Genomic DNA, 24326 nt, shown 5'->3' on the forward strand with positions numbered 1-24326 from the left:
TTCTAACTCCTGGGACTCTGCTCCAGATGGAATTAAAACAACAACTAAAGGATAGTTAACAGATGCTACAACTCCAGTTCAGTTTGCTCAAAACAGAGTGAAATTCCTTTCGTGCCTTTATTTCTGAGGCACAGAATAGATTTTTCTTAGTCGTTTTATTTTTTGCTTTCCAGTGACGGATAATGACTCTTTGCGTGAGGAGCTGGTGAGGTGGGATAGACCTTCTACCAATATGTCAAAATAAGAGATCTAGATGGTGAGGAAAACTTGGCGAAAACTCACAAAGAAACTGTGAAAGGGGAAGAGGTGCAAAGCCAGCCGCTTTCCTGAATCACAGGAGCCGTTCTTCCTGCTCCTCCTCCCCCCGCTCCTCTGCTTTCTCTGTCCTTATCTCTCTGCTCTCTTTGTCCTCATCTCTCTGTCTCTGTCTGTCTCACACACACACACACACACACACACACACACACACACTTCTCTTAAGGGAAGAAGAGCTCTGTGTTCTCTTTAAATCCCTCAGGTCCTACATTTTATTGCTCTAACAGTTCGCCTCCCTGAGGTTCCTGCCCAGACCAGCTATTTCCTTCGGTAGAGAAGCTGTTGGTTCACTCTCGCCTGGCTTGGAAGCGTCTGGGGGGCAGGTCTCGCAGCCCCGTCTCCCGCCCCCCCTCCTCTCCCCGGTCCTGGCGGGCGGGCGACAAGGCAGACAAAGGTCCGTTTGTAACCTCCTTCCAGCACCTCCTCTCTTCTCCTTTTGCCCAAACTCACCCAGCGAGTTGGAGCATTTCAGAAGATTCCTCTGTCAAGAAGACCAAAGGAAAGGAGAAGAAAAAGGGTATGGACTTTTTTTCCTTAAAAATCATTTTATGTCATTGATTCTACTGCAAACTACTGCTATAGATTAGAGCAGAAGTGTATTTGTGTCTTGAGTCAGAAGAGAAGGACAGAGAGGCAGAGAGAGTCTCTGAGGAGGTGATGTGTGCACTTCGAGAAAGAGGATGCTTTCCCAGGTTAGAGGAAAAGAATCAGTTGAAAAGAGAACAGAAAATGTACACTCCTTAACGGGAAAGGCGTTTAACTGGGGACTTAAAAGGAGCAGGCTCCCTCACTGCTGCTCCGTGTTAAAGCCCCCGTCTGCCCTGAATCCGGCTCCACCATTCCACCTCTCAGGACTACGCGAGGGTGATGAAGTACACAAGTTCCTTTTCAATGCAGTAGCTGTATCTCTGTATTCCTACTTTACTTAAAGTTTAATGGCAATGTCTAAGACAGTGAATGTTTTCTGCTTTTAAAAATCCTGATTCCTTCTAGAAAAATGGTATCGATGACCTTAACTGCCAAGCAGAAATAGACACAGAGGTAGAGGACAAATGTATGGATAGCAAGGGGGAAAGGGGTGGGGTGGGAGGAGTTGGGAGATTGGGATTGACACATATACAACTATTGATACTATGTATAAAATAGACAACTGATGGGAATATACTGCATAGCACAGGGAACTCTACTTAATGCACTGTAATGTCCTAAATGGGAGGGAAACCCAAAAGGGAGGGGATAGATGTATCTGTATGGCTGATTCATTTTGCTGTGCAGTAGAAGCTAATACAGCATTGTAAAGCAACTATACTCCAATAAAAATTTTTTAAAATCCTGATTCCTAAAAAGAAACTGGTATAAATGTGTGAGACAAAGAGGGAATTCACAGAATTCATCCTTGGTGTCCCCACTGTGGAACACAACACAGTGTCTGTACTGCTGCGATACAGGGAACTCTTTTTCCCTTTGGGGCTTATAAAAATTCCTCTTTAAAATTCCTTGACTTAGTTACATAGACTGTGTAAAGCTCTCCCAAACGCTGGTCCTTTTATCCAGTGATGATGATTTCTCATGGCCAGGGAAATAGTTAACATGATGCAAGCCTGCGTATTCATATCATTCTCTGGGGTGCTTGAAGGCAGACCACCTTCAGGGAGGACGTGGACTTTGTTTTTCCACTGATGAAGGTCTCTTGGGTACTGGGGCTGATCGTGTCTATTTTAAAGATGTTTGGAAGGCTTATCCACCTTCTACTACCACTTCTTTTCCTTTAACCTACACTTTGAGAAGTTTCACTCCAGCCCTCAGTCATTCTAATACAAAACTCTTCTGGTACAGAGAGTGGGAATTTTAACAATAATAGTGATTTTCATCCACCAGGAACGATGAATGGAAAAACACCACGACTGGACGGCAGTTTTAATCTCTTCCAACTATAATTTTGATAGTTTAAATGTCAAGTTCTGAGCTGGAGTTTTCATTTGTTTGTGCAGCCTTTGCTTCCTTCTGGCTGTGTTATGAAAGGAGTCTGAAAATGGGCCGCCCTTTCTGTCTAACTCATCACCTCTGTTTCACCCCACTGCTCTCAATACCAGTTTCCAGAACTGGCATCAGCTGTCCGCATGAGCATTGCTGCATAAAGGCCTCAACGCTTTCACGACATAGCTCTGTTTTGGCCATTAAATGAGATACTTCTTCTTTTTAAGTCTCTACTTAACTCCAACCATTCAAAAGCCTGCCGGTGCCAAATACCCTCACACAACCAAAATTTGCAATGCCCTACCCATATGATGGTGACAATGATTTGTTGCTTAATTGGAAACATCTTGTTCATAGTTCTGTATCCTCTGCAGTGATCTATTAAAAATAATGCCACTATTGGGATATGAATGGTATCTTACAATATTAGTTAATTACATAAAATTGAATCCAAAAAAACCAATTGGTAACTATCTAAAGATCTCTAGTTATTCCTTCAGATATTCAGTTTTTAGCCTTGTTTTCTGTTGTAATTTAGATGTACTTCAGGAGGAATTTTAAATGCATGTACTTCAACAGAAAGAGGGGAAAAAATAGAGCAATTTGCTTTGAATTGGTCAAAGTCATTTCACTCTTGTTGGCGCTTGAAAAATATATGATCTTGATGGATTGCGAAGGATGAAGGTCGGTGTCTTTTAATGAAAAAACAAACCAATGTATCATGGTAACATACTGGTTCAGGCATCTCCCCCCTTGCCAAATAATAGTTAAAGCTATTTATCTGCACTTAAGTAAAGGAAGAAGAGAAGACTTCAGTTCAGTTCAAACATGTAATTTATAAAGTGTTAAAAAAAAAAAAAAAAACTACCAGGGAGTACTTGCCAGGTGTGGAACTTTCCATCCCAGTACGTGACTGAGGTGGACAAGAGACATCATTCTGTGCTCTGGCCGGGACACAGCCAGGAAAGGCGCATGGTGTGGCAACATACCCACTTACTTCTCCAGCAATTTACTTATTCCTTCCTTCAGCAAATGCTTTCTGAATGCTTCCTATGAGCCCAGCCTGGAAGCAGGCCCCTGAGAGATGCAGGAGGAGGGGAAGGTGCTCTGCTCGCCTTCTCGGTGCTGGCATCTCTTCCTCCAGTCCCCGTACATGGGCTGGCCCTGGTCTCCATCCCTCCCCTCTTCTCTTCCCACTCTGCACTCACTACCCTGCGGCCCCACAGCTATAAATACTATCGATAAATATCCCCATGACTCTCGAATTCGTACTTCTGGCCCTGACTTCCAGACTCACATTCAACTGCCTACTCAGAATCTTCATTTCATGTCTGATAGGCATCTCAGATTAACTTGTCCAAATTCTTTTTTGGTTGTTTGTTTAAATTTTTATTGGAGTATAGATGCTTTACAATGTTGTGTTAGTTTCTACTGTACAGCAAAGTGAATCAGCTATACATACACATATATCCCCTCTCTTTTGGATTTCCTTCCCATTTAGGTCACCACAGAGCACTGAGTAGAGTTCCCTGTGCTATACAGTAGGTTCTCATTAGTTATCTGCTTTATACATATTATCAACGCAAATCAGCCAAGAATATTAAGGCCAAAAGGAAAAAAGTAAAATATATATGCAGCAATATATATATTTATTTTATTTCATACCTGTATGAGATGATATATGTACACTAAACTTATTGTGATAATAACTTCATGATGTATGTAAATCAAATCATTATGCTATATACCTTAAACTTATACCGTGCTATTTGTCAATTATATCTCAATAAAACTGGAAGGAAAAAAAAATTAACTTGTCCAAAAGTTTACCCTTAGATCCCCCCCGCTAGATCGACTCCTTGCAATTCATCCTCAGCTCATGTCAGTAAATGTCAGTACCATTCAGGTCAGAAACCTAAGAGTCATCCTGGATTCTTTCTCTCACCTCATTCTTCAATCAACTTCAACTTCTTTCTCCGACGTACCTCTCTCCCCCGCCAGCCCCCGCAAACATAAATGTTAGAGTTTCCCACTGTCCCTGGCCATCTCAATTTCTCCTTCTTAACACCCTCGCCAATGCACATCAAAAAGAAGCACACAAAATGTTAACAACAGCCCTTTCCATGTTGACACTCCAGTTGAATTTTATTCTATCTGTGCTTTTCTGTATTTTCCATGTTGAAACTATTACTTTTTTTTAGAAAAATTATTGATATTTTTCTAAAAAAAAAATATCCAACTAGGATTACAGCTCTCATTAGAACCATCCGATGGAAAGAAAGCATAAGACATTAATAGTCATGAAGTGAGCTTAAGAACAAACTACACTTAAATGCAGGAAATATAAGAAAGCTAATATGAGGCCAAATTGTCTAAATGCATGACTTTGTCCAAAGGCCACAAGGAATAGACAAAATTAAGATAGATTACCAAAAATAAGAACATGATTACATAGTAAAAAAAACTCTGAAGATCAAAGCTCTAAAAGATAAGAAATATGCCAAAGACCTAAAATAACAGAAAAATTCTATCGCATTAGGGCAAGAAGATTAAAAAGAGCTTACAGCTCCCTTTCCAACTCCTCCCCATACACCCCACCTTCTGAAAGAGAGGAATTTGGTGAGAGGGGTTAGAGAAAAGCCAGGTGATGTTTGTTGTTGAATCTTCTGATAAAGGGACACATACATAGAAACATATATTTTTAAGTCACGTATGAGCTAGTAGGCCAGAATAAATGCTAGTTTTGACAAAAAGCAAGCAAGCAAACAAAAGAAATTGGGAAGTATATTTTAAAGTCAAACTATTTAGAAAAAATTAAATACAATTAAATTAAAACAGTAGTACCTGATGACATGCAAATTTAAGGATTTGGTAGCTCACTAACCTCTTCCAGGCATAAATAGTTCTCTGCAACTAGATATTGAGTTTAGTAATCTGAGAAACTCCTCCTTCCCTGGCTGTAAGCATCTAAAGATTAAGATATATTATTTATTCTTTCACTAATGTGCCAGGCACTGTTTAGGGTACTTGGATACATACCAGACAAAATCCTGCCTTCCTGGAGCTTACATTCAAGTTTGGGGAGACACAATAAGAATATTTTATAATAATTTAGAGGTTTATAAATGCCATGGAAAACTAGAGCAAGTAAGGCAGATTGAGAATCTGAAAGAGGAGATAGAATTTTATTTTTTTAATTAAAAAAATTTTTAAATTGAAGTATAGTTGATTTACAATGTTGTGTCAGTTTCTGGTGTACAGCACATATATATTCTTTTTCAGAGTCTTTTCCATTATAGGTTATTATAAGATATTGAATATAATTTCCTGTGCTATATGGTCTTTGTTGTTTATCTATTTTATATATTGTAGTATATATCTGTTAATTCCAAACTCCTAATTTGTCCCTCCCCCTGACCTTTCCCCTTTGAAAATCATAAGTTTGCTTTCTGTGTCTGTAAGTCTGTTTCTGTTTTGTAAATAAGTTCACTTGTATCATTTTTTTAGATTCCACATATAAGTGATATCCTATGATATTTGGCTTTCTCTGTCTGACTTACCTCACTTAGTATGATAATCCCTAGGTCTATCCATGTTGCTACAAGAGTCTTTATTTCATTCTTTTTTATGGCTGAGTAATATTCCATTGTATATCTGTGCCACACCTTCTTTATCCATTCCTCTGTCGATGGACACTTAGGTTGCTCCCATGTCTTGGCTGTTGTGAACAGCGCTGCAGTGAACATAGGGGTGCAGGTAAGGGGAGACAGAATTTTAAATAGCACAGTGGGGTAGGTGTTATTGAGGAGCAAAGGCTTGAAGAAGGTGAGGTAGTTAGATATGCAGATATTTGGAGGAAGAGCTTTCCAAGCAGAGGCCCTGAGGCAAGAATGCATCTGGCATTTTTGAGGAACAGCTGGAACAGAACAAACAAGGGGAAGAATAGATGATTTCAGAGAGGTGATGGGGAGCCAGATTGCATATGGAGGTCACTGCAATGACTTTAGCTTTGACTCAAAGAAAGTGGAGTTGTCGGAAGAGGATGGGTTTAGTTATTGATACCTTCCTTAATTCCTTTGGTATTCCTGGCACTCTGGACAGTGCCTGGCATAAATGAAACACTAAGAAACATTTGTTAAGTGAAACTGAGTAAAAGCAGCTTGCTCCTGTTCTCCTCTCTCTCATGTGGTTGCTGAATAGCTTGATCAGTGACCTGCACATTAGCACTATTCTCTCACTTCCCCACCTTCCCAGCAATGGCTGCTCTTCTCCTGAAAATCCTTGCTGGGTTGATGCTGGTCTGTGCAGAGGAAGTACAAGAAGATCTGGGCCTGAAGATTAGAGAGCGACTCCGGGCTACATTTCAGCAGCCTATTTCATCGAGGACAAAGTTTACAAGCACCATTGTAGAAGTAGGAAGGGCAGCCTAAATGAATAGCTCCTGTGCAACCATACTGGGTCTTATTTGTTGAATTCTGGGACAAATAGCTACTTACCCTATCTAAGAGATGCACATCAGAGGAATCATATTTCAATTTGGGGAAGGGAGAGTAGAAGAAGGGAGAAACATAATTCTGAGAATTCGGCTTGTGTTAAAATTAACAGAGTACCACACAGCTCATTTTCAGAATCTGTAAGATTTGGGTATCTGTCCTTCATATTCCTCCCAAAATAGCTACAAATAGTGAGAGTGATATAGAAAGCTTTACTTCCGCCCAAGATGCAGTAACAAGAACCAGATCTGCCTACTCCCTTGAAACAACAACAAAAAACAGCCAAAATATATGAAACAATCTTTGTCAAAACACTGGATTTCAAGCAAGGAAGAACACTGATTCTTGGGAGATGGGAAGCAAGTGAGGTGAGCCCTACAATTTCCCCCAGTCTACTGCCTTGAGGGAACCCAGATAGAGTCCAGCCAACTCCCCGAGTTGTAGAAATGGGGCTGAGAGTCAGGGAGACCAAGGCAGCTGGAGACCACAGAACAGAGTGCCTGAGAGAAGAGAGATACACAGAGACAGAACCCTGGAGTCTGCAGAGGGCCCCACTCAAGTATTTGGCAGAAAATTGATTAGTGTATGCAAATGAGGGAACTATGGAAGGGGGGAGGGGAGGAGGAATATCTGAAAGGATTAGAGAACAGAGTGCCTGGTACTCAAAAGGCCAGGAGTACTCACAGAGAAGGAATGGCCTCAGTAGTGAGGAATAATTAGCCCTAGACTGAGAACAGATCCGGAACCACCTAACAAACCATAAAAGCAAGACTTGCAAGGATCAAACTGCTTCCGACTAACTTAGTTGCATCCCAAAACAAAGCACAAGAATACTTATAAGAATATAAAAATACCCAGCATCCAATAAGGCAAAATTATAAATTTCTGACATCCAGTCAAAGATTACCCGGCATACAAAGAAGCAGGAAAACATAACTCATAATTAGAATAATCAATCAATCGAGACCAACCCAGAACTGATACATGTTAGAATTAAAAAGCAACATTAAAACAGATATATCCTTAAGGTGCTGAAAGAAAAAAACTGCCAACCTATCATACTATAACCTGTTATACTATAACCTTTGTTCAAAAACAAAGGTGAAATAAAGACATTTTCAGACATACAAAAGCTGAAAGAATTCATCACCAGTCAACCCACATGATAAGAATATTAAAGGATATCCTTCAGGTATAGGGAAAATGATATCAAATGGAAATATGGATTTACACAAAGGAACAAAAAGCACTGGAAATAGAAACTGCATGGATAAACGTGTAATATTTTTTCTTGTTATTTAAATCCCTCAAGTTTAACTGACTGTTTAAACAAAATAATATACTTGGGGTTTATAGCATATACATTAAAAAAATGTATAACAATAATAGCATAAAGGATGGGAGGAGAGAAATGTTAATATATTATTGTAAAGTTCTTATACTAATGTAAAGCATCATAATATCGTTTGAAGAAAGACAATGATAAGTAAAAATAGATAACATAAACCCTAAATCAATCACCAAAATAGCACAATGAAGAATTACAGCTTATCAGCCAACAGAAGAAGTAAAGTGAAATTATAAAAAAATTTCAGTTAATCCAAAAGAGCACATAAAAAGAGGGAAAAAGAAACAAAGAACAGATGGACCAAATAGAGAACAAATTATGACAGATTTAAATCTAACCATGTCAATAATCACATTAAATGTGAATGATCTAAACACTCCCCTTAAAAGGCAGAGGTAGTCAGTTTAGATTAAAAAGCAAGACCAACCTATAGACTGCCTGTCTATAAGAAACACATTTGAAATATAAAGCCACAAAAAGTAAAAATAAAAGCATGGAAAAATATGTTCAGAGATCAGAAGATCCAATATTATTACGATACTAATACTCTCCAAATTTATCTATAGATTTAATGCAATCTCAACCAAAGTTCCAGCAGGTTTTTTCTGTAGAAACTGACAAGCTGATAACAAAATTCATAATAGACTGCAAAAAACCTAGAATTGCCAAAACAACTTTGTAAAAGAAGAACAAAGGTTTGAGGATAATTCTACCCAATTCCAAGAATTACTATAAAGCATCAGTAATCAAAACTGTAATACTGGCATAAAAATAAACAAATAGATCAATGGAAAAGAACAGAGTCCAGAAACAGGCCCACACCTATATTAAAAAGTGATATTTGACAAAGATGCAAAGGCAATTCAGTGGAGAAACAACTGTCTTCTCAACTTATAGTGCTAAAACTATTGGACAACCATAGTTGAAAAAACAACCTAAAAAAGAATTTCAATCCATATGCACTATATACAAAAAACAAAAAAAACTAATATGGACCACGAAACTAAATGTGAAACATAAAACTACAAAACTTTAGAAGAAAATATAGAAGAAACACTTTGTGACCTTGAGTAAGGCAATAATTTCTTAGCTATGACACCAAAAGCACATTCCATTAAAAAAATTGAGAAATTAGACTTCATTAATTTTAAGAACTTATGCTTCTTTTAAAATCACTGTTAAGAAAGTGAAAAGGAAAGCCATGCATGAAGAGTAAATGTTTGCAAAACCTATTTATTAGGGCTTCGTCTCACTAAAAGACCAAGCCCTAATAAATAATATCTCTATTAGATATTATTATAACTTGTGTCCGGAATATATAAAGAACCCTCACAACTCAAGAACACAAGCCCAATTTTTTTAAGTGGGAAAAGATTTGAACAGACAGTTCACCAAAGAAGATACACAGATGAACATAAGCATATGAAAGAGGCTCAATACCATTAATCATTAAGGAAATGCAACATAAAACGACCATGAGACAGCTATTAGAATGGCAAAAAATAAAAAAGACTGACCATACCAAGTGTTGGAGAGGACGTGGACAAATTGGACTGCTGGTAGAAATTTTAAATAGTACAACCACTTTGGAAAAACAATTTAGCAATTCCTTAAAACGTAAAACATACACCTACCAGCTATTCTACTCCTACGTGAATACTGAGAAAAATCTCCACAAGGTTCTGGCAGGTGATGGGAAAGGAACCCTCCTGAAATATGTCAGAGCATTCTGTTCTTCTTAACAAGGCCTGCCCTTGGGAGAAACTAGTGAACCAGAGCCTAATCAGCTGGAGTATTACCAGAGCCCGACTGATCTGGGGGAAGGGAAATACCCAACTGCAGCCCACCTAGCCATCCTGTCCCACCTAAGGGGAGAGGAGAGAACTGAGACACATTTGTGAAGTTCGCAGCCTGGAAGCACAGTCTCACTAAAAGACCAAGCCCTAATTACAGGACCATGGAATGCTTCCTCTCCCTTCATATCTCACCACCACATTACCAAAGGCCTAGTTACAGCAGTTCCTTTTACCTAGTACATAGTATCTGGCTATCAAGAAAAATTTACAAGTCATACCAAAGACAAATAGATAAAGCAAGCATAAGAACCAGACATGGAAGTGATGTTGGAATTATGAGACCAGGAACTTAAAACAACTGTGATTAAAGATGATGGATTGGAGTGGGGGGAATGCCCAATGCCACTTAAAATGCATACCATTACCAACAAGGTAGAACAAATTTACAAGCATTTTCCTGATACTAGATGGGGATTAGAAAGGGATATCCTATTTAAATGTATGTAGCATGCAAAATATTAAATGTAAATTAATGATACGATACCTATTACAGTAAAATCTTAAAATGTGTTAAAAAAAACCCTGTGATTAATATGTTAAGGGGTCTAATGGATAAAGTGGACAGCATGAAAGAACAGATGGGCAATGCCAGCAGAGAGATGGAAATCCTAAGAAAGAACCAAAAATAAACATTAGAGATAAAAAGAACACTGTTGGCCTTTCCTGGTGGCGCAGTGGTTAAGAATCCACCTGCCAATGCAGGGGACATGGGTTCGAGCCCTGATCCGGGAAGATCCCACATGCCACAGAGCAACTAAGCCCACGTGCCACAACTACTGAGCCTGCGCTCTTGAGCCCGTGAGCCACAACTACTGAAGCCTGCGTGCCTAGAGCCTGTGCTCTGCAACAAGAGAAGCCACCGCAATGAGAAGCCCTCGCACCACAACGAAGAGTAGCCCCCGCTCACTGCAACTAGAGAAAGCCCGCGTGCAGCAACAGAAGACCCAACACAGCCAATCAATCAATCAATCAATCAATCAATAAAATAAAATAAAAAAGAATAGCTCAACCCCTAGGGTAAAAAAAAAAAAAAAGAACACTGTAACAGAAATGAAGAATGCCTTTGGTGGGCTTATTAGTAGACTGGACACAGCTGAGGAAAGAATCTCTGAGCTTGAGCATTGGTCAGTAGAATTCTTGAAAACTGAAAGTCTAAGAGAACAAACATTGAAAAAAAAACAGAAACAGAACCTCCAAGGGCTGTGGGACAACTACAGAGGTGTAACACACGCATAACAAGAACACCAGAAGGAGAAGAAAGAGAGGAAGGAACAGAAAAAATACTTGAAACAATAATGACTGATAATTTACTTAAATTAATGTCAGAAACCAAACCACAGACCCAGGAAATTCAGAGAACATCAAGTAGACCATATGTCAAAAATCTACACATGGGCAGATAATTTTCAAACTACAGAAAAACAAAGATAAAGAAAAGGTCCTTAGAAGATGCCAGAGGGGGAAAAATCACCTTACCCACAGAGGAACAAAGAAAAGAATTACATCCAACTTCTCAGAAACCGTGCAAACAAGAAGAGAGTGGCGTGAAATAAAGTGTTGAAAAAAAAAATTACCAACCTAGAACTCTGTACTCTGCAAAATTATCCTTCAAAAGTAAAGGAGAAATAAAGACTTTCTCAGACAAACAAAAATTAAGAGAATTCATAGCCAGTAAACCAGACTTGTGAAAAATGTTAGAAGTTCTTTCAAGAGAAGGAAAATAATACAGGTTAGGAACTTGGATCTACATAAAGTAAAAGCACTGAATTAGAATAAGAGAAGGTAAAATAAAAACTTTTATTCTTCTTATTCTTAATTGATCTAAGAGGTAGCGGTCTGTTCAAAATAACAGCAACAATGTATTCAACTATCTATGTTATGTATGTATATAGATATAGATAAAGATATATATATGTATAGATATATATGTTTATTAATGGCAACAATGATACAAGGAATGAGAGGAAGGAATTAGAATTATTTTATTATAAGGTACTCATATTACTGTACTGTGAAGTGTTATAATATTATTTGAAAGCAGAGTTGGGTTAGTTATAAATGAATACTGCAAACATTATGGCAACCACTGAAAAAGTAAAAAAGAAAAAGTATAACTAATACGTTAAGAAAGGGGAGACAATGGAACCATAGGAAATGCTCAATTGAAATCAGAAAAGGAGGCAGAGAAAGAGTGGAAGAGAAAAATAGGAACAATAGCAATAAACAGAAAACAATAATAAGCATAGTAGATCCTAATCTAACTATATCAATGTCAATGTTGAATGTCAATGATCTAAATGCACCAATTACAAGACAGAGATTGTCAGAATGGGTCAAAAAGCACGACCCAACTATATGTTGTCTCACTTTAAATATAAATACACATATAGATCAAATGTAAATGGACGGAGAAAAATACATCATGCTAACAATAACCAAAAGAAAGCAGGAGTAGCTATATTAATTTCAGACAGTGCAAACATCAAAGTAAGAAAAGTTATCAGGGATAAAGAAGGGTATTACATAATGATAAAGGGGTCAATTCTCCAACAATACGTAACAATTCTTAATGGATACTTGCCTAACAACAGTGTATCAGGTTACATGAGCTAAAAACCAATACAACTGCAAAAAAAAGTAGATGAATCCACTATCATAGTTGGAGGTTTCAACACCCCTCCCTCAGAAATGGAGAGATCCAGCAGGCAGAAAATCAGAAAGGACATAGTTGGACTCAACAACACCACCAATCAACTAGATATAATAGATATCTGTAGATCACTTCACCCAACAACAGTAGAATACATGTCTTTCTCAAGCTCACATGCAACATTCACCTAGATAGACAACATTCTGGGCCATAAAACACATCTTGCCTAATTTAAAAGAAGTCACACAAGGTCTGCTCTCAGACCACAGTGGAATTAAACTAGAAATCAGTAACAGAAAGATAACTGGAAAATAGAAAAACATGTGGAGATTAAACACATTTCTAAATAACACATGGGTCAAAGAAGAAATCTTGAGAAATTTTAAAATATTTTGAATTTAATGAAAATGAAAACACAACTTAGCAAATTTGCAGGATGCAGCAAAAGCAGTGCATAGAGGGAAGTTTATGAAGGCAAGGAATGCATATATTAGAAAAGAAGAGAGATCTAAAATCAATCATCTAAGTTTCTACCTTAGGAAACTAGAAAAAGAGCAAATTAAATTTGCTCCAAAGTAAGCAGAAGAAAAGAAATAGTAAGAATTAGAGCAGAAATCAATAAAATTGAAAACAGGAAATCAACACAGAAAATCAATGAAACCATAAGATGGTTCTTTGAAAAGATCTATAAAACTAATAAGCCTCTAGCCAGGCTAACTAAGAAAAAAAAAGGAGAGGACACAAAATTACTAATATCTGAAATGAAAGAGGGGACATCACTACAGATCACATGGAAAGTTAAAGGATAATAAAGGAAAAGCCCACAAATTTGATAACCTAGATGAAATGAACCAATTCCTTGAAAGACACAATCTACCAAAATTCACAGAAGAAGAAATAGATGATGTGAGTAGATCTGTATCTACTAAAGAAATTGAATCAGTAATTAATAACCTCCCAAAACAGAAATCACCAGGCCCAGATGGGTTCTCTGGTGAATTCTATCAAACATTTAGGGAACAAAGTATATCAAATCTCTACAATCTCTTTCAAAGGATAGAAGCATAAGGAATACTTCCTAACTCATTCTATGAGGCCAGCATTACCCTAATACCCAAACCAGCCAAAGACATCACAAGAAAAGAAAACTACAGACCAATATCTCTCATGAACATAGATGCAAAAATCCTCAACAAATTATTAGCAAATTGAATCCAAACAAGTATAAAAAGAATGATACACCAAAATCAAGTGGGATTTATCCCAGGTATGCAAGGCTGGTTCAACATTTGAAAGTCAATTAATGTAATCCATCACACTGACAGACTAAAAAGGAAAAATCACATGATCATATCAAAAGATGCAGGAGAAGCATTTGATAAAATTTAAACTCAAGCATAAAAAAAACTCTCAGTAAACTAAAAATCGAGGGGAATGTTCTCAACTTGATAAAGACTGTCTAAAGAAACCTTCAGGTAACATTATACTTAATGGTGAGAAACTTGAAGCTTTCCCGCTAACATCAGGTACAAGGTAAGGATGTTGACTCTCACAACTCCTTTTCAACATCATACTGGAAGTCCTTGCTAAAGCAATACGGGAAGAAAAGGAAATAAAAAGTATACAGAGTGGGAAGGAAGACATAATACTGTCTTTGTTTGCAGATGACAGGCTGTTTATGTAGAAAATACAAAAGAATCAACAAAAAACTACTGGAACTAAATCATAGCAAAGTTGTAGGGTAGAAGGTTAATATATAAAAGTCAACTGCTTTCCTATCTACTAAAAATGAGTGAGTGGAGTTTGAAATTAAAAACACAATATCATTTACATTAGCACCCTCCCAAAATGAAATACTTAGGTATAAATCTAACAAAATACATACAACGAGATCTATATGAGGAAAAACTACAAAACTGTTGAACATAACCAAAGAACTAAATAAGTGGAAAGATATTCCATATTCCATGTTCATGGAGATAGGAAGACTCCATATTGTCAAGATGTCAGTTCTTCTCAACTTGCTATACAGATTCAATACAATCCCAATAAAAATCCCAGAAAGTTATTTTGTGGACATTGATAAACTGATTTTAAAGTTTATATGGAGAGGCAAAAGACCCAGAATAGCCAACACAATATTGAAAGAAAAGAACAAAGTTGGAGGACTGACACTACCTGACTTTAAGACTAACAATAAAGCTACAGTAATCAACACAGTGTGGTATTGGTGAAAGAATAGACAAATAGGTCAATGGAACAGAATAGAGAGCTCAGAAATAGAATTCTATAAATATAGTTAACTGATCTTTGACAAAAGAGCAAAAGCAATACAATGTGAAAGACAGTCTCTTCAACAAATGGTGCTGGAACAACCAGACATCCACATGCCCCAATATGAATACAAACACAGGCTTTACACCCTTCACAAGAAATTAAATCAAAATGGATCATAGACCTAAAAGTAAAGTATAAAACTCTAAAACTTCTAGAAGATAACATAGGATAAAATCTAGATGACCTTGGGTTTGGTGATGCCTTTTCAGACACAACACCAAAGACATGATAGATGAAAAAATAATTAATAAGCTGGACTTCATTAAAATTAAAAACACCTGCTCTTTGAAAGAAACTATTAAGAGAATTAGAAGATAAGCCACAGACTTGGAGAAAATATGTGCAAAAGGCACATCTGCTGAATGACTGTTATCCAAACTGTACAAAGAACTCTTAAAATTCAACAATAAGAAAACAAACAACCTGACTTTAAAAATGGGCCAAAGACTTTAACAGACACTTCACCAAAGAAGATATACAGATGGCAAATAAGCATATGAAAAGATGCTCCACATCATATGTCATCAGGAAATGCAAATTAAAACAATGAGAGACTACTACACACCTAGTAGAATGGCCAAAATCCACAACACTGACAACACCAAAAGCTGGTGAGAGTATGGCGTAACAGGAACTCTCATTCATTGCTGGTGGGAATGCAAAATAATCCAGCCACTTTGGAAGACAGTTTGATGGTTTCTTACAAAACTGAACATAATCTTAGCATATAATCCAGCAATCATGCTCCTTTGTATTTATCCACAGAGGTTAAAAACATGTCCGCATAAAAACCTGCACAAGGACGTTTATAGCAGCTTTATTCATAATTGCCAAAACTTGGAAGCCACCAAGATGTCCTTCAGTAGGTGAATGGATAAATAAACTGTGGTACATCCAGACAATGGAATATTATCCAGTGCTAAAAAAGAAAGATAGCTCTGTCAAGCCATGAAAAGACATGGAGGAACTTTAAAAGCATATTACTAAATGAAAGAAGCCAATATGAAAAGCTGACATACTGTGTGATTCCATCTATAGGACATTATGGAAAAGGTGATACTATGAAGACAATAAGAAGGACCAGTGGTTGCTGTGGGGCTGGGGGTTGGTGGGGAGAGATGAATAGGCAGAGCGCAGAGGATTTTTAGGGCAGTGAAAATGCCATGTGTGATATTTAAATGATGGGTATAAGCCATTACACATTTGTCCAACCCATAGAATGTACAACACAAGGCATGAAACCGAAGGCCAACTATGGACTTAGGGTGATTCGGATGTGTCAATGTAGGGTCATCCTTGGTAAAATGTACCATGTGGTGACGGATGTTGATAACATGGGAGACTGTGCATGTGTGGGGCAGGGGGTACACGGGAATCTGCAGCTTCCTTTCCATTTTATTGTAAGCCAAACTGCTCTAAAATAACTAAGTTTTTTTTTTTTTAAACCCATTATCTTACCTAAAATAACTGACCTTTGAGGTGCATCTAATCACAGAAAACTTCATAGTAAAATTTCCTTTCAACAATATTGTTTTCTTTCATCATACAATATACATATCTGTCTTCCTCCCTTTTTAATACTCCAGAGGCAGGAAAGACACTTCAGCACCTGCCAACAAGATGAAATCTGAATGGCTGTGGAGTCTGATTCTGGTTCCTCCAACTATTTTGCTAGTCTTCCTTTACTACAAGAGCCTCCATTTTCTTCATGTTTAATATGGAAGCCAGAAAAACCTGATTCAATAGATAATGCATATTCCATAGTTGTACGCAGATACGATACTTAAAGTGTTATCTCCTGAAAGAGGAATTAGACTTGCGGTATGACCCCAAGAGTTCAAACTAGAACTCGTGGGTGGAAGCCACAGAAAAATATTTTCCAGTAAGGGAAACGTTAGAACTGTATCAGTGGAATATATGGATTTAGTCAACAATGAGTTCCCCATCACGGTAGGTGTTCAAGAACAGGGTAAATGCCTCTTATGGGGAATTCAAGCCTCTGTTTTCAACTGAGGCTAAGATGTAACCCATGTGGGAGAAGAGTTCACAATTACTAAAAATATGCAACAAAAATGGGTCCCCAAAATAATTCTGAAAGTTTTAAAAACTTAACTATAAATATATCTATAGAATATAATCTGTCAATGTCAGGATAACTGGGCTTTTTGTTTCTGTCAGGGTTGGACCCAGATTCTTGGACAATGTTGTTAGGATATGCAAGGTCAAGAATCACTGTACACAATGATGCTATTTGTTCCGAAATTTACTTGAGTTTTATCACCTTAAAAAGCAGTTTTTCTCTACTGAATATACTGAAAAAAATGACTTTGGGTCCTTAAAAACACAGATTCTGGCTCTTCCCACTATCTCCCTTCTACCTCCCTCACATAACTCTCATACAATATTTCTTTGTGGAGCTCAGGCATGTCATTTTTAACAAATATTCTAAGTGATTTTTATTGTAGGTGGTCATAAAACTAAACTTTGAGAGACATTCAAAGAGAATAGAAAAAATCAACACCCACTCTTTCTATTCAAGAGTTTATGAGAATGCTGCAGAACTTTATGTTCAGATGAATTCCATCTTTAAACCAAACAAACATACAAACACTGACACATTTTGGTTTTTCTTCTATCTCAGGGCCAAAAGCCAAAATGAAATTTATAGTACTTGCTGTCACCGTTGGACTAACTTTGCTGCTAGGAGTCCAAGCCATGCCTGCAAATCGCCTCTCTTGCTACAGAAAGATACTGAAAGATCGCGACTGTCACAATCTTCCAGAAGGAGTAGCTGACCTGACAAAGATTGATGTAAACGTCCAGGATCACTTCTGGGATGGGAAGGGATGTGAGATGATCTGTTACTGCAACTTCAGTGAATTGCTCTGCTGCCCAAAGTAAGGAAATGCAATCACAAAACATATTGCTGTGAAGTGTATGTACAACAGCTCTTTCTTAAGACACCTTCATAATGAGTGTGCTAAAATTAATCACCCTTTTCAGTAAAACCCTGTTCAAATCTCAGCTATTTTTTAGGATCATCACCATTATGTACCGAAATGAATGTTTTCATTTAAGAGACAGAGTTTGGCAGATTATAGCAAAACTAAATGAGATACAGAAAATTAGTAACACTCCAATCTATCAAATTCTAAATTTCCTATCTGATTTTTAACCACACAAAAAAACATCTTCTGGTAGCTGAAGTCACCTTCAAGGCTGACATCTTAAACTAATTTGAAAACTAATAAAAGGCTTTAGATAAAAAATCCCAGTGAACAGATCAAGTAACTGGATGGAAAAGTTTGGTAATGGTGAAAGAAAAACTTTCTAGCTCTATGTATGAGTTAACCAGAAATTAACTGAATAGAGATTGTCCACTGACTTGGAAAGTAGATTAAGTATAATACAAAGGTAGATAAATAAATGAATATTTATAGCTCTTGATTTTAAAATAATCTTCTCCTGGTTATTGAGGAAGCTCAAATACTATGATCTTGGCTACTTCATATTGAAATCAGCTTTTTCAAATTACTTTCAACATATCATCATATTTTTCATTTTTCTAAGGAATCTGTGAGCTAGAAAGGGCAGATATAACCATCTTATCAAAGAAAGGTGTAGAGAGGTAAAATGACCACCATCCCACATAACTAGCTAATATCAGCACTGAGACTAGAACACAGGTCTTCTGATTTGGCCTGGGTATTTTTTCTACCAAGCCAGTTGGTTCTTAAGTATGGTTCCCAGAACAGCAGCTTCAACATTACCTGAGTTCTTGTTAAAAACGTAGTTCATCCCTGGGCCCCAGACCAAACCAACTGAATCAGAAACAATGGAGAGAAAGCACAGCAATTATGGCTTAAACCCTCCAAGTGATTCTGATGCATAATAAAATTTGAGAATCACTTGATTAAACAATGATATCAAGAACTCAAGTTAACTGATTCCATAAAATGATTTAACGTTTCCTACATAAATGAAACGCCATCTAATATTAAAATATCATGCTTACTTTTTTGTAAGACTTGAAACTAATTTATTGAAATGTACTTACTTTATGATATAATTTTGTGATTATCCACTGTTAATGGATGACTTAGAAGTATGGATATATGAAAATAATTTCTATCTGATTTTGGGTTACAGTTTTCCCAGTAGCAACAAATATCTAAGTATATTTCTTTTTTTTTTTTTTTTGCCTATAAACACAAATTTTATTTTGCCATTCTATTTTTTCAGTTGCACTGAATATAATTAAATACAGCACTGTATAAGTTTAAGGTGTACAGCACAATGAGTTGACATACATATACAGCTGACCCTTGAACAACACACGTTTGAATTGCATGGGTCCACTTACCCTCAAATTTCTTTCACTAAACATAATACATACCACAGTACTATCCCATCTATGGTTGGTTGAATCCTCGGATGTTGAACCACAGATATGGAGGACTGACTGTAAAGTTATGCACGGATTTTCCACTGCACAGAGGCTCAGCACCCCTTACCGCTGCATTGTTCAAGAGTCAACTGTATCGTGAAATGATTACCATAAGAAGTTAACACGAATCACCTCATATAGCTACACATTTTTTTTCCTTGTGATAACCTGTAGGATCTATTCTCTTAGCAACTTTCAAATATACCGTACAACAGTGTTAGCTAGTCATCATGTTGTACATTGCATGCTAAGTATATTTCTAATGAGCCATAATCATACTACTACCTTGCACATAGACACAATTTTATATTATACTGTGCATTTTTATTATACATCACCTTATGTGATCTTTCCAACAAGAGTGGATAGAGTTGAGTGCTCAAAATTTCACCTTTCCCTATAAAACCTAGAAATTTACTTATTGACTTCCCAACAAATTTTTAACCTTCTGTTTCTTAGCTGTAGATTTAAACTTCATGGCCTATCCTCACCCATATCAGAGAAATGAATATTCTGGTATGCTTGTAAGGTTTTGAAATCACCCAATCTTTCCTTTTCTTTATAGACAAGTGACAGCATAATGTCCATGGCAGATGGGGGAAAGTAGAAGAATTGATTACCTTCTTGGTCTTTGCTGCTCTTGTGGCAAAAGTCCTCCCACTCACTCTCTTTGTACTTTATTCACCTAAAAAGAATAGTCATATCTGAAATCCTGGAAATCACCGTCCATTTCTTGCTCAGAAAAGTCTAACATATATCTTAACTTTCAGCTGGATTTAATTCATTCATGTTCTGCTCTCTTTCAGAGATGTCTTCTTTGGACCAAAGATCTCTTTCGTGATTCCTTGCAACAATCACTGAGAATCATCCTGTATTCCAGACACCATTCTTAATTCCCCACAAACCACACTATAACAGTGTAGCTGTATTTCTGGTTTCTATGCAGTGCAATAAAGCACAGATTCTATAAATTCTTACTTGCCTAAGTAAACTTGTGTTAAATTAGCAGTAATAAAAATTCCATTTGGTTTTTCTCTGTGGAAATTGTTTAAAATTTTTGACTAGAAAATTTTCATCTACAACGTGTTCACTGTGCTCAGTAAAAGAATTCTGTCCCTCAGAGGAAGAGCCATAACCCTGGCTCAAAGATGGAGAATACTTTCAGTTCTTGACAGTTCTGTTCTTGACAGATCATGTATACTTAATGAAAAGAACCAGAGATAAATTGAGGTTCTTGGAAGGGAAACTAGAAGTTTTCTAGTAAGAGGGGGAAAAGGGAGCCAATATTTGAATATATATTATGTATGCCAAGTACTTTAAGCACATTTGCATTTTGCTCTCTTAATAAACCACAAAACCATCAAGATAAGTATTCTTAAACCCACTTTTCAGATGCTAACTCAAGTTTAAGGTATTTGGTAAAAATCAAGACAGACTTTGAAGAGAGTTCCAGTTCCAAAACACTCACATAGTTGTATCCTTAAAACTATGCTACATACCCCTGACGTGTCCATTTTTCTTGGGAATAACAAAACACATTAAAAGAAACATGTAATGGATGAGAATTTAAAGTCACATGAATTTTAAAGGTAAATAAAACGGATGCCTTCAAAGATATTTTCTGGGTGTTAGAGGCAGTTTTGGACCATGCTCCACACCTTTGGAGGTGTGCACTGACGAGTAGCCAGCAGAATTAATTTCACAAAGTCCTTCATGCTATAAAAATTTATTAGATACTCGCTAAGTGCCAGCTGTTATTAAGATTTGGGGATATAGTAATGAATAAGATGGACTTCTCCTCTTGGAACTTGTATTCTAACAAAACTGTAATCATTACAAATATTTATAAATGTGAAGCCTGCCGCTACAAAGGAGAAGTGTAGGGTGCTATACAAAGTACTGCTGTGGGGAAACGTTTGAGAAGCACCACACGTGTAGTAAATCTAGGAGATAACCATTTTGAGTTAAAGTGACATTGTTTCGCTGAAATACATCCTTGGAGGTCCCTGATCTGTTTCTCAAGACCACACGCAGAACAGTTTCAGTGTTCAATAGGTGTTACTGGGCTGAACAAAACAATTTTGAGGTAATCAGAATTCAGTTCCTCTTAAAAGCTGCAAAAACATAAGGCAGAACATGTTTTCAAATAGTATGACTTCTACAAAAATGCATGAAGAAGGGGAATTGTTTTAAAAAAACTCAAAATATATTGTTTTATCAACACAATATATGATTTGATTGAGCTTTTTTTTCCTTCACTGAATTGACAGGTATTAAAGTTAAACTAACACAATAACAGAAGTCTTATATCCTTTCTGGAACAGTGCATAGAATAGGTAAATAAAGAAAATCATCAGTACATTTTCTACTTGGTATAGACTCTCTTTGAGGGAGGGAAAAAATCAAGGCAATTCAACAATGGCTTTTTACTAAATATTCCCTTATTACTGCACTCAAAACCTGATGAGAAAAATAGTATTTGGAAAAAAGCTAAATATTTAATAAATGGAATTTTATAGATTATTATGACTATTCTTCATGTTCTCTCCTTTCTGGAAATAACCTGTAATATCAAATTGCAATACATTCTTTTAGAAATGAATGCATTATAGAAGCACACACTCTTTTTTATGTAAATTACCAAATAAATGTAAAACGTGAATGTTCACACAACGTACCTTATACAACTTTTTCTGACTTGGTCAATATGCTTTACCAAATAAATGTAAAAACATGAATGTTCACACAACTTACCTATGCAACCTTTTCTGACTTGGTCAATATGTTTTTAAAAGCAAACATTTCATTCAGTCATTCAACGAATAGATCCTTTATTTTTTCAATAGCTTTTAGCTACAACAGAGACAACTAAGCTTTTATTAAAAATGTACTACTGTGGTAAACACTGTCTTTCAACTGAATGAGATAGGTACTATCACAATCCCTGCTCTATGGACAAAAATGCCAAGGCTCAGAGATTAAGTAGCTCATATTAAGTTACATTATCAGAGCAGTAAAGCCAGGTTTTGAATTTGACCAGTTTTCCTCTAGCATCTAGAGTCTTAACCACTGCTTTATTTAATAGCATCAGATAATCTATTTCCTTTTTAGGAAAGCAAACTTTTACTTGTATGCGACAAGTACATTTCAGATAGCTCATATATGTTAAATGCTTAAATGAATTACAGTCTGTATTTTTATCTTTGACTTTCTATATTCTTGCTCTTACTATGAATTCCATGGTGCTGAGCACAAAGTTGACAGTAATACTTACTAATAGCTCATCTCTTCTTGATAAAATTTTTCTTTTCCTCATCATAATCCATAGGGACTCCTTGAATATTTTTGTTTGCTGGGATTAGGTACTAATCCTAAAGGATTATTAGAGAATTGGAAGCAACATGGAGAAACAAAACAATGAGCAACAACTCTTAGAGGGAGACGACAGGTAAGAACATTCACAGCTCATTCTGCAACCTTAACTTCCTTATAATTGCCCAGAGATACACATGAATTCTTTCCATAATAAATTGTCTTAGCAAAGTATTATGACAGGTACTTTTAAAATGTAAATAATCTTACCAGTAAAATACTATGGGCTTTAAAATAATTTTCCCAAAAGGAAAAAATTATCAAATTCATATATTTCTAAATCATACTGCATTAACCACCTAAACCTAAACTTTTCTGTCAAAGAATTAAAGAGAAACTGATATTAGAAAAGTATAGTAAATTGACATTGAATTAGCCTCCTCAATTTACTTCTATAGAATGGTATCACCAAAATGCGCTCAACTTTGTATAGTGGTATACCTGGAGAGAAATGCATGGCATACATGTAGCCAATATACTCTCAGAATTTTACAAATAAAAACCTATAGTAAATTTTCAACGAAAGAAGTATATGTGATCTCCATTTCCAGAGTTTTAGAAGTCAAAACGTAAGTCTGTTGGGTATTATGGGTATAAAACTGACTTGATATCTACTTTAAATATACATTAAAGGGAATACACACACATACAATACACACACACACAAACACATATATGATAATCTAGTAGCAATTAATATGGTTATTATTTGAGAACTATAGTTGACTATGTAGACTATAAATGCAACTGGGACATGATGCATAGAGTAAACTAAAGTTTATAGTATCAGCTTTTAGCTACAAAGAAATACAAGAAATTTCCTAATCCCCAAAGAATAAATTCTATAGTAAACAGTACACACACTTAAAAAAAAAAAAAATGCATACATAAGACATTTCTTGACACTTTTAAACTAACTCCAGTTAAATAAATAAGCAATAACATGACAAAAATTTATTTTTGAACCACCATCACTTGCCTAGATCATAATCTGAATTTTGCTATCAAAACTATGTAAATCCATACAAATAGCAGCTAAAAGAGAGCTGGCTGGCATGGCTATATAAATATCAGACAATATAGATTTTAAATTAAAAAAATTGTACAAGAGACATGGAAAGACATTTTATAGTTAAAAGGGTCAATCCACAACAATATATAAAAATTATAGATATATATGCATCAAACAACAAAGCCAAAAAATATATGAAGGAAACATTGACAGAACTGAAAGGAGAAATAGTTTTACAATAATAGTTGGCGGTCTCAATACTTTACTTTAAATAATGGATAGACATCTAGACAGAAGATTAAAAAGGAAACAGAGGACTTGAACAATACTCTAAACCATCTAGACCTAAGAGACATATACAGAACACTTCACCCAACGATAGCAGAATACACATTCTTCTCAAGTGCACATGGAACATTCTTCAGGATAGTCTGTTAGCCCATAAAACAATTTTCCATGAATTAAAAAAACTGAAATCATACAAACTATCTTCTCTAACCATAATGGAATGAAGCTAGA

The 24326-nt window shown here is 36.3% G+C and overlaps 1 protein-coding gene across 1 annotated transcript; it reads left to right on the forward strand.

The window, feature by feature from the left end:
* Positions 1-342: 342 nt before the first annotated feature.
* On the forward strand, positions 343-20338 carry SCRG1 (stimulator of chondrogenesis 1). Its single transcript, XM_061200772.1, has 3 exons — positions 343-832; positions 17618-17873; positions 20230-20338. The coding sequence occupies exons 2-3, from the start codon at positions 17632-17634 to the stop codon at positions 20282-20284; spliced, it is 297 nt and encodes a 98-aa protein (XP_061056755.1). The 5' UTR covers positions 343-832; positions 17618-17631; the 3' UTR covers positions 20285-20338.
* The last annotated feature ends 3988 nt before the right edge of the window (positions 20339-24326 follow it).

Source organism: Eubalaena glacialis, chromosome 9 (assembly GCF_028564815.1).
Source record: "Eubalaena glacialis isolate mEubGla1 chromosome 9, mEubGla1.1.hap2.+ XY, whole genome shotgun sequence".
Taxonomy (NCBI): Eukaryota; Metazoa; Chordata; class Mammalia; order Artiodactyla; family Balaenidae; genus Eubalaena; species Eubalaena glacialis.